General features: G+C 42.0%; 1 protein-coding gene across 1 annotated transcript; it reads right to left on the bottom strand.

The window, feature by feature from the left end:
• Positions 1–1,629: 1,629 nt before the first annotated feature.
• On the bottom strand, positions 1,630–18,753 carry USP38 (ubiquitin specific peptidase 38). The gene is made up of 10 exons (XM_066186448.1): positions 18,069–18,753; positions 16,748–16,883; positions 14,453–14,582; positions 14,094–14,195; positions 11,223–11,381; positions 10,683–10,876; positions 10,048–10,141; positions 9,105–9,211; positions 6,670–8,017; positions 1,630–3,363 (listed from the first exon to the last, which is right to left on the bottom strand). Exons 1-10 carry the CDS (start codon positions 18,751–18,753, stop codon positions 3,202–3,204), a joined length of 3,117 nt encoding a protein of 1,038 aa, XP_066042545.1. The 3' UTR covers positions 1,630–3,201.
• Positions 18,754–19,097: the final 344 nt, after the last annotated feature.

Below are 19,097 nucleotides of genomic sequence, written 5' to 3'. Positions count from 1 at the left end.
AGAGCATAGGGAAGATAAAATATTGAACTTTCCAGAGAAGGCAACGCAGGAAAAAAAAAAGAAAAAAAAAAAAAAAGAGAAAAAAGCTAGCCAGAAAGTGTGATTTGTTTAGTTATCCAAAAAAGCCTCTTCTCTCCTCATCCTGGATACACGGGCTCACGGACATTGTAATCACTTGTTACAGGGGAGACGCTCACAGTAATCCACTGTAATGCTCCACATGAAAAAACTGTACAAAATTAACAGCAGAGAAGAAAGTTAACACAACTCTAGTGAACATTCAAACGAAGACCAAATCAGTCTGTCTTGGTAGACGCAAATACAATTTTAAAAGACATACCACCCTCGAGGTCGGTACAACTGTGTCTCTTTCACGAAAGGAAACAAGAAAAAACCCTAAGCTTCTGAAATGCTCTCATGCATTTTGCATCTTTCTATCGATTCAATATTGAAAACATATTAAGAATGGAGCCAAAAAGGTAAATAAATAAAACCATCCAGCGTTCATTCACAAGCAACAGAAATCAAAATAGCATATGTACATTTTTCTCTCATGTCCAGAAGATAGCGGCATGCAACACCATTACTGTAACAATAAAAAAGGTGCACATTTCAGAGCATGAAATAATTCTCCACTTCCACTAGGTTTGTTGAAACCTTCCAAGTCGGGTATCTATGACTCACCAGCCTAGGATAGCTGTCAAGTCAGCAAGCAGACTTGCAAAAAGGTATCCTGAATTTTAAAATCGACTCGTAAAACCCCAAGCAAATGCATTGACAGAAGTCAACAAAGTGAAAGAAAGAAGTTATTTTCAGTTTCAGACATCCATCGTTTTGCACCTAAGCAGATCCAACCTGATTGGCATTATTCTTATGTAAATTTTCCACATTTAACATCTAATTTAGAACAGGCAAACAAGGGCGTAGAAAGCCTTCTAGGAGCTTATGGAATATAGTTTAACAGGTATATATGAAAGACATACTGCATATTATTTTTAGGTAGACGGCATAATTTGTATTTTTACTGTGAGAACATAAAAACAAAACTGACCTCTAGAAAATTATGGTTTCGTATAGAGTAAAACCACTTGATCCTGCTTCTACTTACACGTAGTTTAAAATGAACAGTAAATTGATACAGAGACAAAATATTCCCATGGCAATGCGAAGAGTAGACAGCTTTTTAGTGTGTCCTCAATCTGGGAGAAAAAAGCCGAATTAACCTGCCTTATAAAACCTTTTCAAACCAGAGCACACTGGCAGAGAAGGCTAAAAGGAAATTAAAAAAAAAACCCTCTTAAGACTGAAAGTTACAGAATTTCAAAGCAAAGTGAACTTTCAAAAAAAACCCTCATCCAAGTACAATGAAATGAGAACGTTCCTCATGCTGGTCTCAAAACATTCCATGTTTTTGTGGCTGAACCCCTGGTTCAGGGACCTACAGCTGAGATAGCAATGAAAAGGGTAGGCCAAAGCCAAGGTATCACAAACTGTCACAAGAAAGCTTGGAAAGTATTTAAAAAAAAATAAAATCAAAGGGAGCTGCTCTAGCTGTCTTGAGTATAACGTCTGAACCTATAGTTAATAGCATAGTTTTAGTGATAATATAAAAATAGCTTGCAAGCTAAGTTACCTTTCAAACTCCATATATTTAGAATCATACGAACAAGACTTCATTCTCTCAACTTATCTTATGCCTTCTTAAAGCATTTTCTAAGAAATCAGCTTATTTTTATACAGTTGTGCTAAAACCCGCGAGGTCCGCATGCTTTTTAAGGACACATTTTGTCAGCTAATAGAATAAAAAAAAAAAAACACAGCAAAAACAGTGCAGAATTTTGTAAAAATATTTTAAATAAATTTACACTTCACTCTAAGATTACTCAAGAATCAATCACTGGGTTCAACAGTCTAAGTTCTTTACTTCTGGTATCCTCATTGCACATCAAAACCAAAGCTGCTATTTTTGCCAAGACTCGAAGTTGTGGATCCCCAACCTCTGCTGGCCTAATGAGCAGTCAAGCACCGCTCCTTAAGCAGAGTCATTTTGGGCTTCTGCAGACAAAAAAAAGAAAAATTATCCTGAACTCACCGGAAAGTTCTCACTACCAGCAAAACCCAAAGGTAAAACTTCCAAAGACTCTTATAAGCAAAGATCCTCAGCAAAGATCAATACAGGCAGCTTTTCTGTGACTTCACACACATGGCTCCATTTTTATGACCGGTCTTTCCTTAGCAGTACAGGCCATGAAAGTTATAGATCACTAGGTATGTATATTTTTGAATCAAAAAATAAAGGGCAACACTTACTGCATGTTAAACTTACAGATTTTTACTTCTGCAAACCTAAAAGCTTTCTATAAATGTCTTCAGTTCTAATGCTGACAAAAAATAATTGACTACTAAGACATTTTTCTCATCTTTTGCAGCCTCAGAGTTTAAGTTACAGTACTGCAAGGCACATACAGAATCTCTTCCTTTCCAATACTCAGTAGATATATTCCCTGAAATAATTTTAAAATCCTCAAAACAATTAGAAATGCTACAAAGTTAACAATTTCTATTTAAAAACATTGCTCCTACACAACATGCACTTTTTTGGATAACAAGTTAGCAAATACTTATAAATTTTTTCTTTTCATTTACACTGGAAATGGACTGAATAATTTGTAACCTGGAAAGTACTGTATCATGTCATATTTAAGTTATTGCCTTCATTACAAATTGCATCATCTCTGAAAATCCACAAAGGTATTGGGTTTGAAAATAAGCACTGGGTGAGAGACTACAGATGCAGTTTAGCCCATCTGAAAACGGCTTTCCACATAAAGCAATACCATCAGAGTAAAAAATGAATTTTCTTCATTCAGTGGATGAGGACAAGAGAAACTGATGTAAGTGCATTTTGTTCAGTTCAATGCAATGTCATTAGCATTTACTTAAAAAATCTTAATTTTCAGGTTTTTGGGCAAGCATATCTTACTATGAAAGCAACTGAACTTTTAAGAGGTAGGTTTTTTTCCATTATGCGCTTATTTATTTCAAATCAAACATAACCAAAAAAACACCAATATTTGCTTTTGGACAAGGATCAAGTCTCAAAGCCTGGTACAATATCTGACAGAGTTCAGTATTTGATTTGTCCTCAGCAGTACTAGGCTGCCTCGGAACCAGTGTATTCCAGGTTGTCTCTCTTCATCGTCAAAAGACCAATCTACCGACGGTACTGAACCCACCCCCTCCTCCTCCACCTGTGGGCCCACAACTTCCCGGGGGATCGTTGTCATCAAATCCATTGGGTCGGAAAGAGCAAGAGGCTGAGGCAGCTTGAAGTGCCTGTGTTCGAGCACTAAGCTCTTGCTCCTGAAATGAAAGAGTAAAGACAATTAAATAAAAACAACCCATAATCTTATGCCCTTGAAATGGCTTTTAAAGCAGCATCACTGATTTCTAGTGAACAGCTCTGATGAACTTTCAAGGTGAACATCCACAGCCAATCCAAGATGCACAATTTCGCTGATTGTCAGTAAGCATAAGTGAAACAAAACGAAATCCATCCGAGTTCATGCTAAAATTGTATTTTACGGCAACATGGGATGCCACTAAAAATGAGACTGCTGATGAGAAGCTAACAAAACACGTTTCCATAAACGTTTCATCTAAACTTTCATCCTAGCAATTTTCAGATGCTCTTGCTCTTGGCTGCAAAGTTGAAAGGTAAAACCTTTAAATCAATGTTAATTACTTTAAAGACATTTTTTCATTCCACCCAATCAACTGCATAGAGCAACAATATACTCAGATAAAAGGCCAAAAGATGGACAAGCTATCTGGTTTCTATCTGCTGCAGCTTCTCAGCTTTCAAGTATTATTGCTCTGCCAAGGGTTACAACTTAGTAAGACTCTGCAACTCTCAAGCACCCCACGAAAATCAGAGTTAACTGCTGGAAAATGTACCTGCAGAAGTGGAAGGAACATGAAAGCTCTGCCTTCTGCCGGCTGCTTTTCCAGCTGAATGCTCCTGAGGCTTCTTAAGACATCTAAGCAGGGGATGAGCACAGGCTTTTCCCTCATTAGACATATCGTGCATTACTAGTTCAATAAACCCTGAAGCAATCCTGTGTCTTTCGCACACTTTTCTCAAACTGCCCAAGAGCTTCAAAAATTGAGGGAGAGACCTGGCAACAAAGAAAGCATTCCAGCACTACGGCTCATACTGATAGCTGCCCTCACATGACGCTTCATCACCACACACCTGCCTAAAGGTAATGGCAGCAAACTTTAGAACAGGGTTTTAGTAACTACAGGGCTCGCCTTCACTTCTTCCTGACTGTATTGTTAAACTGAGGTCTTGTCCAAATACTCTCACAGGTGCTAAAAATAATCCTTGTGAGTTTAAATTAGTTTTGCCCTCTTGAAAAACACAGCCTAAGTTTGAAACTGTTGTACACTACTAAGGACTGAAATGCGTATTCATTCTCAAAATTACAGAAGATATCTGGAGGACACTACACAGAGGCACTGGCCACATTACTGAAGACACTATTAAGCTGTGTCCAGCAACATGTGCAGTCATAGGTGTCTAGCTAACTCGATGACACGCCAAAAACTAAGTAAGTTTACTAGCAATAACAAGGAAATGTTAAAAACTCACTGGTAGTACCAGAAATCAACTGCAGATTTTTGATTAAAAGAGCAGACCTTGCACAATTAGCCTGTTTAGTTGAAAACCTGCACTACCAAACTGTTTAGCTTATTTTTACAAGCAATAGCCTTATTTCTAAAAATGTTCAATGTTTTCATATTGTTATATTTATCCCAACAAATACTACATTAGGTAAGCAAAACTTGACAGTCAACGCTGTAGTGTGGACGCAGAATAATGTAGAAATAATGCAGAGCACTCCACCTTGCTTTCCACTTGTTCCCAGAAAGTGTTTTTAAATTTGTTTTAAATGGAGCAGGAGCTACCCATATTGCAGGTTTATTTATACTGAAAACATCTATGTTTACCATGTAGTAAATTGATATACAATAGCAAAACAAAAGCAGCAAGACGCAAATTCTTTTGGACGTGTCTTCTAAAAATTAAAGGCTTTCTCAGGACACAAAAATGTATTTTTAACTTAGCTGGAAAACATTAGTTTAGAACTCTGAACCAACAATGAAATATGGCATCTTAAAATTAGAATAATCTAATTCAGTGAATGACAGTATTAGCATTAATTTGAGAAAACCAGTCACCGAGCATTTGTAATGAGCCTCAATTAAAATGCGAAAAGGTCAGGAGCTCAGAAATTCAGAGATTAATAGAACACTACAAAGAAAGCCAATAATGAAGAATTCAAAAGTGAAAGGTAGGTAAAGATCTAAAAACAAACAACTAACCAACCCTAGAAAGCAAAAAGAATATGCTTGAAGAATATTTTTCATTTTGAGACAATTACAATTAAAAAAGGAAAAAAACCCACCAAATAGGGCAAGGAGTAATGGTTTTAACTAAACGAAGGTAGAGTTAGACTAGATAAAAGGAATGAATTTTTTCTGAGGGTGGTGAAGTACTGGGGGTTAAGAGGTGGTAAATGCCCCTGGAAGTCCCTGAAAACATTCAGGGCCAGGCAGGATGGGACTTGAGTAACCTGGTCTAGTTGAAGATGTCCCTGTATGGCAGGGGCGGTCCTCGATGGCCTTTAGAGGCCCCTTCCAACCCAAGCTATTCTGTGATCCTGAGATCAGAGATTGCTGCTACAGAAGGCAAGAGAAAGTCAAGACAAGACGTGGCACACAAGCAAAGACAGACAGGACATAAATGCTTTAACCACGCAGCTTGAAAATAGCAACAGAGGTGCAATTGAAGCTCTCAGTTCTCCTGCTCACTTTTGTAAAACACCTGCAGCAGATTTTCCACAATGAGATTTAGCTCATTTTTTAAAGCTAAATTTACCTAGTTCTTATAATTGGAGTTAACCTATAACCCTTACAGGAACAGCTTAACCCATCAAAGAGCACACAGTAAAACATACCTTTACTCCTAGAACATCCAAAAATAGCAGCAATGCTCTAAGAAAAACATATTTAAGTGTGGAGAACACTTTTTTTTTTTAACAGCAAACACAAAAAGGCTGCCACAGCTAGCTGAAGTTCTCAGACCACTGTTGCTGCCAGTGCTGGTCCCAGAGAGGACACAGCATGGGCAGTAAAGGGAAAATGGAATCCAGTCACCCACACCTGATCATCATTTTAGTTGTTCCAGCATTTGGGCAAGCAGAGTTTTCTAAGTACAACTTCAGTACAAATGAAAATGCACTAGGAAGAACCCCACTTAGAAGTTTTTAAGTAAACTTAAGCCACTCTTTTAATTTTGTAAAGGCGACGAAAGTTTCAACTGTTTGAAGCACTCCTGTCTGGAATTACAAGTGGTTACACAACCTATACAAGCATCTCCACTCAAAGTTCAAACTGAAACGAGTTTATGCCATTTTCCTCGACATTTCCCATCTAACAGTGACAACCTTCCTATGAAACCTGTCCAGCAACACCAAGACGAAGCCAGACTGGTGATTTATAAGGTTAATATAGCAGACTACTTAAAAGCTACCTTGTTCCTTCCTTTGGACTGCCTCTTGTGAGGCTTAAGGAGACATCCTTTACACAAAACTTCCACCTTACCTGCAAGTACAGTTTGTTATCTTTTGTAATTGCATCCATGAGGTCTTTTTGTAGAGGAGGGTCTCCATTCACCCAGAGGCCGTTTGCTGTATTGGTGTTGAAGCCACAGGTGCTGTTCTGCTTTTTGTAAAACAGAACATAAGCAGTGTCCTTTGGAAATCTACTGGTGATTTTCTGGACTGACTGAAATGAGGTAAATGTCACTCTGCTGTCATTGAACAGAAACCATTCTCTTGGCATCTCAGTGTCCAGCTCATTTTCTACAACAGTACAAGGACTCTCCTCTGCAAACAACTTATCCTGAGGAGAAACTAAAGAAAGAGCTGTAGACTGGTGGCAGAGCCCTGAAGGCGCTGACCCAGTCACATTTCTAGCGTATGAATAATAATGTCCACTTTCAGAGGATACACCCGAATGCACCACCACAGAGCTTAACACATAGGGCACCAGTTGTGGGCAGGTCACTTCATCAGCACCTGAGGGCTTCAGTTTTTTAGCAAGGTTTTCTCCAGTATCAGAAATCTCCACACCAACAGACCAGCCTCCCGAAACGACAGCTAAAGGCGACGTTGCTCTTTTCACCGGCAGCTCCAGGACAAGTGGCAGAGAAACATTGTCCAAGATTTTGCGCCTTATGTGACACTTTGGATCATATGAAAATCTCAAAAGAGTGAGAATGAGGTATTCAGGTTCCTCAATGATTTGCATAGTTTTTTCAGCATTCTGCAGAGAGGCACACTTTTCACAATAATACTTATTGTCTCCACTAAGGATCTCAGGTGCCAGAAAATAATTGAGCAAGTCTGTAACTGACAGGGTATTTTTACCTACTAGACTCTGAGACATATCCCCATTGTTTTCAACATTGAGTTCAGAAATCGTGGTATTCTCAGAGCTTGGCTCACTAGAAAAGTCTTCTATGGTTCCTTCATTCATTATTGTGCCACATCCACGATTTACTTCCAAACTATTGAGAGGTGTTTCTGCAGCAGGACTGGTTGCTAAAGTATTACTCTGCACCATGTAGTCATCTTTCATTTCAGAATGCTCCATGCATTTGGGATCAACATTCTCTAAGGAAGTCGGAGGACAGAAAGCCAAAGAGAGATCTGTGAAAGCTTCTTCCTTTTGAGACATACTTTTGCAGTTCAAACAGCATATGTTCGTTTTTAACTTTCCTCCAAACATCTTCTCTATCAGAGTTCTTTCTTCGCTTCCCACACAAGGTGCTTCAGTAAATACTTGTGGTTTATGGACAGCTTCTTGTCCCTGGGACTCGTCAGTCATTATACTTTCAGAACTCTTGGCTGAAGACAATGCTCTCAAAGTTCTCTCTTCTTCATGCAACCTGAAGAGAAAGAAAAATAAATCCAAGTAACTGTGCTATTTTTCAAATAACGCCGCACTATTTCAGACTTTTTTTTTCCAGCTAAAAAACACAGACGGTTAAGTTGGTAGAAGTGTCTTACACTAAAAAATCTGTTATTTTTTATTCAAGGAAGCTGAACCATAGAGGTCTATACTATCCAAAACAGAGTAAAAGAAGCATAAATGCATTTATTGTGCATCTCATTATATACAACAGAACACAATGGGTATACTGAAAGAACTGGCAAGTATTAAAGAAATCCAACAATGCTTTCATTATTTATCATCACACTGTGTTAATAAATCAGCTCTCGAGTTGACTGGTCTTGTATGTCAGACCTTGTAAGAGGAAAAAGTAACTACGTGTCTACTGCCAGACTATTTCCAAAGAAAATGTTAGAACTCTGCAGCCAGGAAAGTTGAGAAACTACAGCAAGAAAATCCAAACCAAAAGAGAAACCCAAGACAGGGGAGAGAAATAAGAGAACACTACTTCACTATTGAGATAAATCTCTCCAGAAGCGGAATGTGTCCTAAAGTAATACTGCTTCAGCCCCATCTCAGCAAGCCAAAAATAAAGATGGTTATTAATAAATTTAGGCATTACTGATTTATCTCTGCCACAGTTATTTTGCTTGCTTGATTAACTGGTTACAAAGATATGTACATCTCTTTGTGACTTCCGTGCCTTGTTTGAAACACAGCTGCCTCCACCAACACGAAATTCCAGAAGCACAAGTAAACTGCTTTCAGCAACCACATTAATTTAACAGCAGGACCACAACTTGAACGTAACACCCGTGTTTAGATTTATAAAAGTGGCACATTGTTACCACCATAACCTGTTTTCAATTATGTGGATTCAAGATGGCATCCAGACTTCACCACAGACTAAACCCATGAAGAAAAGTAGTTCACAGACCGTAGAGAAAACCAAAGACAGGAATGAGGTTGAAAATTCCTGATCTCCACCCATGCAGTGGAACTGTTACACAACTGCTCCTAAGAGTTCAACCTTATGTGCTAAGGCTGTAGATTCGTTCCCATTAATGGCACCATAACCATACCTGTCCAGCAGGAATCTGAGATATTCCGAGCAATCCTGCTGGGATCGAGGGGTGAACCACGGTGGTCTGGAAGCTTCAAAGAAAATTCTAGGAGCATATGCCTCCCTCTGTTCAAGTGAGAGAACAGGCAAGGTTACATAGGAACCACTTGAAAAATGGGTAATATTATTTTAATATTAACAGCTGAACTTTGGACTCCATTAGTCCAGAGCAGCTGAATGAAACATACGGTACAAACATTCAAACAACTTAATCATATGAAGGGAGAGCCATTAATTTTGTAGCAATCAGCTCTAGTACAAAGATAAAAATAGTTTATCCTGCTGGCAAATATTAATGTTTAGTGAGTGCAAGCCAGGTATTATGCATAATAGCAGCTACCGTCCTTGCTGGTGAGTTAAAAAACCTGTTTGCTTTCCTCAGAACACCAGGACTTCGTAAGGACCCATTTATTTTGAAGCTGATCCAGCCTCATCCCCTTCACAAGTGTATTGCTATTATTCAAAGAGCACAGAAGTATCTTGTGCCTTTCATTAGCATTAGCAAAATGTTTTGAACAGCCAGTAAAGTTCACATTAGAATTTGAACTAAAATAAAATTTAGTATAAGAATCACTGAAGAAGGTCAGTTTGCCCTAGAAAGATACGTAAAATCAGCGTGTATATCAGCTCAGGTCTTATTTGGATTTTCTCATTTCTGCTTCTCAAAGAAAACCTATTACTGTCTATTTATAGTGACAACAAAACGCCAACATCTTCCACTTAGAGAAATGCGTATTTCCTAAGTCCATCCATTCCATCTGAGCATTTGAAGGCAGACTTCCATCCAAAACTATAATATTTATACTTGATGTACTCAAGAGGACTCCCGTGGCATCATGTTTGTTTCTCAATTTTGGTAATAGATGTAGGCTTAAAGAAAAGCAGATGGAAAACTGACATACCTGGGTATGGGCCAAAAACGCAAAAAGATGCTGTAATTTCCTCATTAGGGAATTGCAGCCATTTAGATTCAGAGATAAAACATGTCTTCTGAAACTGAAATGAAAGAGAGAGACATCAGTTTCCTTGCTAGACTTCTACCAACACAGCTATCATTCCAGCTCAGATAATTACTTCAAACTGAAAGAAAGCAAAACACATAACACTTCCCTTTAATACTGGAACTCTGCTCCAGTGCAGATACAAAATTATTGTATGGTAAGAAGTAACACTGCAAAATAACTAGGTCTTTAAACACTTAAATGTGTAAGAATGGGATACAGACAGACTGTTTTTAACACCCTTCCAGATTATAACAAAAGCATCACCAAAAAACTTTATAATAAAGCAGTGAGCAAGGACAGCAAGGAAAAAGGACTTGTCATTTGACACTGGGCGGAAGGATCAGGATTTTTAGTGGCTAAAACTGCAGTTTCCAGAGCTGAACTCAAAAAAAGCAATCCGTAACTGAGTGCAAAAAAGCCACTCAGCTCTAGCAAGCTGAGAGACTCTAGGACATGTACTATTCTGTGAAAATCAAGAATGCAGTAACTGCAAGAATTATTTGCGAAGAACAGAGCTGTTAAGAAGCACTTACTCTGTAGCCATAAAAAGTGCCTGAATAACACTGTTCATGTAGCAAGTATTTCCTAGATTTATTAGGCCTGTCTTCCCAGTTTCAGACTTTCCAGAAAGTCTCGATAAACAAGATGGCAAAGAACTGGATTGAGAAGTCCAGGCACTCTGACTGAGGATCAACTTAATCTTCTCTTCAGTGGGTTTGGGCATATCCTACAAGAGAAACATTTAACACACTTAATAGACTTTTAAATTTGTTTCTGTAACAGGTCCTGCCATTCAGCAGTATTGTATCTTCTGCTCCCCAATTCTCCTTCAAGGTCTTGCTGCTGGCCCTGACAGCCTAGGAGACACAACAGCCCCCAAGCCCTTGCTCCCTTCCCCAGTCTTCTCCTTCAAAGCTTTAGATTTATTTTATATTTCAAACGCAGATTATGTGGTTAGCTCTCTTTTCCACGTGGAAGCTCTAAAGAACTTGGATCTGTGGAACTACAGCTTCACATCTGGGAAAACAAAAAAAAAAAAACCGCATTCCATGCTCTTAACACTCCTAATGTACCTTAATAGCTTCCAGAATTGGTTCATAGAGCTCTGGAAATCCTGAATAATGATACATCATACAGTGTATCAACTCAGACAACTGCATCAAAAAGGCCGTACTGGAAGGCAAGCCATCTCTTTTGAAGGAGTGAACCAAACTGACCACATGTGGGACAATCTGAAGGAGAAAACAAAGAAACAAACCACAAGGTGTTAACTACATTTTCTCCTTTTTTTTTTTTTTCTTGTACAAAATACTTAATTGAACTTTGTTGGTTTATAGATGCCAAATGACAGGGCATTTGCAATTTTGTTATTAAATAAGAAGTGGTTGAGAAACAGTGACTTGAAAAACACACGTTATTCTTTACACATGACAATTTTCAAGCAGCACAATTAATTATTCAATGCCCTCTTTAGCTCACATGGCAAATTTTAGAACGAACTTTGTGAGCTTAGAAGGTGCACGCTGAGGTTTTAAATAGGCAAGTGTCCAAAAGCACCCATCTTATGAAGGATGTTAACTGCAAACATTTTGCTTTTGTGCCACCGCTAACAGTTGAATATCTTGTTCTGATTTCACAGATACGGTTTTTAAAACAAAGCTCTCAATCTGCCTTTAACAGAATGTAAAGCTTGGACTCAGGAGCCAATGAAGACATTTCCTGCTACTCCTACAAGAAGGAAAGTGACCCATAGCTCCACCTAGTGAGGCAGCTCAGCTCCATAAACCACAACCACGACATTTGCTATGAGCTGAAAGTTTACCACAGCTACTAATCTACTGGAAACTTAGTTCAGATACTTTCAATTGGGTCAGATTAGAATCAGAAATGTTTACTTCATCTCCTTCCTCTTCTTCAGCACAGCTCTCTACTTTTAAATGCATGAGACATTAGCCTTAAGACATCAAGCAGAAATTTACTTCAAAGCAATTTACAAAGAGTAGGGACTTCTCACTGGGAACCGAAGTATTTCAGACACCTTTTGTCAGTTTCCAAGTGATCAAAATGGATTAACTGTGAAAGAAGTTGATAGAATAATTTCTCATCAGTAATTACTACCAAACAATTTGTAAGCTAAAGGCATGAAATGCAGACCAGGAATTTAAGAATACAGGAATATGAAGAAGGTATACCAATTACAAGAGCTGATACAGCTCAAAACACCAAAGTAAAAGGGGCTAGGTGCAAAATACCCATTTGCCACTTTTACAAATTCTCTGGGTAGAAAAAATATTTTTCCACCTCTGATAAATAAACTCCGCTCTTTAGGTAAGCAAGACACCCACTGTTTAAAAAGAAAAAGACAAAGATGAAGTGTTCACTGTACCACAAGTCAATAGCAAAAGCTATTGCAATGAAAAAATTTTGTCTTCCACTTTATAAATGTGGGGACATAGCAATGAGAAACCAACTATCGATCTCCAAGAAAGAGGTTTGTATCAAGTAGACCTGAGATCCAATAGAGCTGCACAGACAGAGCACATGGGAAGAACAGAAAATGCACAGGTTCTCAGTTCCATCAAAGAGAGTCAAATTCTGCAGGCTGGATAATCCTGAAAGTTACATTGTGAATACACACAGAATTATCAATTCTGGCTTGAGGTTCCATTAAACTTTCATACATCGCTAGATTTGTGATGATCGTAAGTACAAGACTGCTTTTGCTATAGAAATATTTATGCTAATGATGCTCAAGTGCAAGGAGGGGGAATGTAATTTCAGATGCATTACCAAGTAAATTCCTCTCTATTTATCAAACGTGCACTGACCCTTTCATAATCTGACCATTTGTTTTTAAAAAAGTAAACAAGCACTTAAAGTGAAGGAAGACAGTACAGAATATTAAATGGGACTAGCACAAAAAATGATAGCGAAGAGAATTGTTTAAAATGGAGCAAAAATGGTCATTAAACCTTGCAGGGAGGTATTTATGCAGAACAGCACACAGCCTCCAACAGAAATTTTCTTTGTCAAATCAAATTCATCTTTCTAGAATAAGCTAGCTCATATTTGACATTTTTTCTAATGTTTTGTCTCTCTCAGGAGAAAAGAAGAAAAGCAAGAGAGCAAATAGATGAAGTATTTATGTTTTGAGCATATTCAAAGCTTTCAATTGTGACTCAAATTTCTAGCCTAAGACAAGATCAGGGTAGTGGAGAAACTTCAGACGTCTCTTTTCAAAAAGCAATGTAATGGGCATAAGGCAACTGCTCTGACAGTAAACAAAGGGTTTGACATCCCTTCAGCGCCATGGGGACAGCTTAGAAGCAATGTGCCAGAAACCTCAGACATTTTTCCTCAACTTTAAGCGGAACACCAAGTGAGGGAACCCCTTGCTGTACTAAAACAAACTGTCACTGTCATCCCCTCCCGTCCATGGCCTTAAATAATGAAATGCATTTTGAAGAAGGGTCATTAAACATGGTGACCTTTAATTTCTCCATGAACATGAACAAATTAATTCCATTTTCTGGAAGTTAAGTACTTCTTGGTCTCCTGAGCCTATTCAGGTTACACAAAGCAGATGATCTCTGTTATCTGCTCTCCGCAAACGGCTGTCCTCAAAAACCTACTTTGCCGCCCAACTTTATCAGCCAGTTTCACACACATAAAATGGATTTCCAGAAGCGTGCAGTCCAAAGGTGGTGCCCAGATACTCCTGCCAGAAATAGGTAGATACAAGGAAGGACAATGCTTGCTTCCAGCTATATATGAAGTGGTCGAATCTGGAAGCTAAAAAGCTTTCCACAGGAACCTGATGCTAGGACCTTCCAACAGACAAAATCCAAGCGCATCAATTCTGCTGCTGCTCTTTACGCCCATTTCAGCAATCGCACAGGGAGTGACATTTCAAAGTGCTGAAAAACAGTTATTTAGGAACTCACCAAATGAAAAGCTTCTGGAGAATGCTGGAAACTAAGTAACATGTGGGAAAGGACAGCAAGGGCACCAGGCCTCACCAGAGGAAACCAGAGTCGATTAAAGACCTAAAAAAACCCACATTTATTTCAGTCAACCTGCAAAGTAAAATCTCAGTAAACACAAAAACAAGCCTTCAAACTCACAACCATTCGAAACAGACAAAATCGCTACACGCAAGTGACAGCCAGAGATGCATTTACATCATATCTGCAGAGTAAGACACCACTGTACGTTACAATAAAAAAAGGATGCTACGCAATCGCAGAGCCGGTAGCGATTCCTTTCCCTCTCCCTCAGTTTTGAATGCCCTTTTCCAACATACCAATTCGATCTTAAGCAGAGTGACATCAATGAGGATGGTAAATTTCTGGACTGCAGCCAATCCTTTCAGCAGGGCAATCACCCATGTTTCCACGTGCTGAGCCAAAGGCCAGGATAGCCAGTCAATCATTCTGCAAGGCAACAGGAAAAGAAAAAATATAAAAAAACCCAACATGCCACTAACTTTAATCTCAACAAAACAGAAATTATTACCATGCCACAAGCTTTTCAACAGGACTCACAATAAGTAATGCAGCAATGTTAGGCAAGTGGTAAATTCATTTTGATTATCCCTCAAGTCATTGAACTCTGAAAGTAATAATGATTGCTTTAATACGTTTGAAGTAAATACGCATCCCCTAATCTAAATAAGCATAAAAAAGTCAATATTTTGTATTTTTTTTTTATTAGTCTAGAAAATGCACCCTGATTTTGTAGACACCTGGCAACCTCCCCTCTAACATCCTTTACCCCAAAAGCAGAGCAAAACTGACTCAGGAAACCTCTCCAACTTACAACTCCACTCCTGGAAGCCGACTCAAACACTCTAAATTAATGGCACAAATCGAATAATTTGAAATACATTGAGCAGCCTGAATTTTCTTTAATTGTCCACAAGATTCCTTTCTTCCAACAAGATGAGGCAGCACTAATTAGGTGTAAGGAAAAACTTTCTGCCACAAGAGTGGTCACATACTGGGACAACTTATAACGTATACATCTTAGAATTATGTACAATCTGCACACAGAAAAAAAAAAACCCTCAAAACTAAGCAGTAAAACTCACTTGGAACTGTCTCCTCTCCTCATGAGAGGATGGAGATGATGGTTGGTTCACTTAAGATGTCAGCCTAGAGGAATGCAGGTGTTTCATCCTATGTATACGTGCGTATACGTGTGTGTACGTGTGCGTAGGTGTGTCTACAGGTGTATAGGTCTGCATCCGGGTGTATACGTGTGCATAGGTGTGCATACATGTGTATAGGTGTGCATAGGTGCGCATAGGTGTGCATACATCTGTACAGGTGTGCATAAGTGTACATACATGTATAGGTGTGCATAAGTCTGTATAGGTGAGCATATGCCTGTGTGCAAACGGGTGTGTGTGCAAAGGGGTGCGAGTGTGCAAATACGCACATAAGCGTGCAAACGGGTGTGAGTGTGCAAACAGGCGTGAGTGTGCAAATACGCACACGAGTGTGCGAATACGTGGATGAGTGTGCAAATACGTGGGTGAGTGTGCAAATACGCGGGTGAGTGTGCAAACGGGTGAGTGTGGAAATATGCGGATGAGTGTGCGAATACGCGCATAGTGTGCAAACGGGTGAGTGTGCAAATACGCGCGTGAGTGTGCAAACACACACACACGAGTGTGCAAACGGGTGAGTGCGCAAATACGTGGGTGAGTGTGCAAATACGCGGGTGAGTGTGTAAACGGGCGAGAGCGCAAATACGCGGATGAGTGTGCAAACGGTTGAGTGTGCAAGGACGTGGGTGAGTGTGCAAGTACGCGGATGAGTGTGGAAACGGGTGAGTGTGCAAATACGCACAAGAGTGTGCAAACGGGTGAGTGTGCAAATACGCGGGTGAGTGTGCAAACGGTTGAGTGTGCAAGGACGCGAGTGAGTGTGCAAACGGTTGAGTGTGCAAGGACGCGGGTGAGTGTGCAAGTACGCGGATGAGTGTGGAAACAGGTGAGTGTGCAAATACGCGGGTGAGTGTGCAAACGTGTGAGTGTGCAAATGGGTGCGAGGGTGCGAACGGGTGCGAGTGTGCAAGTGTGTGTATGTGTGTATTTGTGTGTGGGTGTGGCTGTATGTGTGGGTGTGGCTGTGTGTGTAACGTGTGTGCATGTATGCGTGTATGCGTGTGTGTGTATGTGTGTATATATGTATGTGTGAGGGTGTATGTGTGGGTGTGGGTTTGTGTATGTGTGTGTAACGTGTGTGTATATATGTGTGTGTGTATGTGTGTGTGTGTGGGTGTATGTGGGTGTATGTGTGTGTGTATGTATATATATGTGTGTGTGTGTGTGTATGTGTGGGTGTATGTGTGTGTAACGTGTGTGTGTATATATGCCTGTGTGTGTATGTGTATACGTGTGTATGTACCTCTCTCCTTAAACCTTAACATGCCAAAGCAGCATGACTTGCAACACCATCTTAAAAGTTCTTCCCCTTCATGTTTTTGTCTGTTTCTTCAATAGAACTTAAGTCAGAAACAACTTTCAGAAAGGCAAGAGGAAGACAGAGCCCCTCCTCACCCTTGACAATGCCTGCCCCCCCAGTGACATTACCTGCACAGAGCTTGAGTCATACTTGCATCTTTCACGTTCGGATCTGTAGTGAGGCTCCTGATGAGTACTGTAATCATCTGCAAAGGTATGTGCTGCACAAGACTTGCCAGCGCAACAGACGGTTCGAACGAAGTATCTGTAACAATTGCATATGACAGAACGTAAGGCACTCAAAAGAAAACCCCAGAGAAAAAAGCAAGCTTTATGTGCTACCCTACAACTTCACCCAAGTTTAAAAGCGACAATAAATCCGTCCGACATCTTGCATTCCACCATCACAAACCAAAACTGGAACGTATCAATGAATTAAGGAGACTGAACAGCAGTGAACTACAGACTCCTTTAGGTTTTGTATTTTTCTAAAAGGAAGTACCATAGGTTGTTTATTATTCTTCAGGTTAAGCCGAGGAATTTGGTGCAGCCGGTCCTTCCCACATCCTATCGCAACAACTCTCTGCAAGCCATACCACTCATGGCAAAATGCAACGTCAAGTTTCCCAGGTGCTTCAACAGCACCGGCACTTTCCAATGGGGACTGTTCTAGTGCTTCACAGATTTCAGAAGTCAGAAAGGACCCATTTACAGTCACATTTCTCTTACTCAGGCACTGGATGCTTCCTAGATTTTTATACATTGCTTTTGCATATATTACTTCTATGTATTTATAAAGCCCAATCTGTTAAACACTTCCAAGAAGCAAGAAGGAAGAGCAGCTTTTCACGGAACAACAGAACTGTGCTGGAAGGGACCTCTGGACCCCTCTGCCAAGGCAGGGTCACCTGGAGCAGGTGACACAGGCACACACCCAAGTAGGGCTGGAATGTCTCCAGAGAGGAAGACTCCTTGCCCCCCCCAGGCAGCCTGTTCCAGTGCTCTGCCACCCACAATCGAAACAAGTTCTTCCTCACGTTAAGGTGAAACTTGTGTTTTAGTTTACGGCCTTTGCTCCTTGTCATGTCACTGGGCACCACCAAGGAGTCTGACGCCAACTTCTTGGCAACAGCCTTTGAGATACTCACGTGCATTTTACTACTGATAGTTTTCAATCTTTCTTAACAGGGCACCCAAAACTTCATTTCGGTATATAATCTAAAGCAATGCACCAGGAGTTCTTCCAAACACCATCCTGCTCTCCACCAAAACGAAATCACCATGCCCCCCCAAGCTGTTAAGAGGTGGGCAGGAAATAAACAAGGCTTGGCCTTCTCGACAGCGGCATTTTAGCATCTGGGCGAGAAAGCAGCGGTTGCCAGCTGAAGCCGCTGCCTGCGCTAAGGCTTCTCCTTCCCTCTGGATAAGCTGTGCCCCCGGGGCGGCTCACCCGCGGCGGAGATGACGGCGAAGAGCTCCTGCAGGGAGGGCAGCAGCGTGTCGGGCTCGGCCTTCCAGACGCTCCTGAGCAGCGCGCTGACCTGGGTCACCTGCGAGACGTAGAGACGCAGCTCGGCCTCGCGGGTGCCCTGGCTCTGGAAGTGGGCGATGCTGCGCACCAGCTGCTGGCAGAAGGCGAGCGAGAGCTTCCTGCCGCGGGGCAGGCACTGCGGGAAGTCGCCCAGCAGCTGGCACAGGCGGGCGCAGAGCGGCGGCGCCGGCCGCTCGCACACCAGGCGCAGCGCCTCGACCTGCAGCAGCTCGAAGAGCTCCAGCACCGAGGGGCAGCTCATGATGAGGCGCAGCCCCGCCTGGATGTAGTCGAGGATGGCGGGGTCGCGGTTGCTCAGCTCGCCGTAGCCGCGCTGCAGGAGCCCGAGGACGAGCCCGCGGTTGAAGAACGCCTCGAACTCGGCGCGGTGGAAGCGGCCGTAGGCGTCCAGCACCTGCCGCCCCACCTGCCGCTGGAAGGGGTCGGGGCCCTGCAGCACCAGCCGGGTGCCGAGCGCGAACATGGCGCGGCACTGCGCCTGGCTCAGCGGCGTCTCCGCCGACTCCACCACGCGCCGCACGATCACCCGCTTCAGCGGCAGCGGGTGCGACGAGCTCACCAGCCCCTCCAGGATCTTGTCCATGGCTCCGGGCGCATCGGCCGAGCGGCGGCGGCGGCGGGCCGGACCAGGCCTCAGCGGGGGCCGCCGCCGCCGCCGCCTCCCCGCGGCCCTCTCGCCGCCCTGCCGCGCAATGCCGCCGCTCCCCGCGCGGCCCTCGCGGCTCCTGCCCGCCCCTCGCCCGGCCGGCGGCGGCCCCGGCCCCGCTCCCCGGCCCGGCTGAGGCGACCCTGGCGGACGCGGCCGAGCTCTGGCCCCGACCCGGAAGCGGAGCCGCGCGAGCGGGAAGCCGGTCCGGAGGGGGCGGGGGGGCATCGCGCAGGCGCCGGCCCAGCTGCGGCACGCCCCGCCCCCCGCCCGGGCTGCGG

The sequence above is a fragment of the Chamaea fasciata genome, unplaced genomic scaffold (genome assembly GCF_029207755.1).
Source record: "Chamaea fasciata isolate MVZ Bird 193981 ecotype frontalis unplaced genomic scaffold, bChaFas1.0.hap1 SCAF_6, whole genome shotgun sequence".
Classification (NCBI taxonomy): domain Eukaryota; kingdom Metazoa; phylum Chordata; class Aves; order Passeriformes; family Sylviidae; genus Chamaea; species Chamaea fasciata.
The sequence above is the reverse complement of the archived record's forward strand: the minus strand, read 5'-3'. Positions and strand labels throughout refer to the sequence as shown.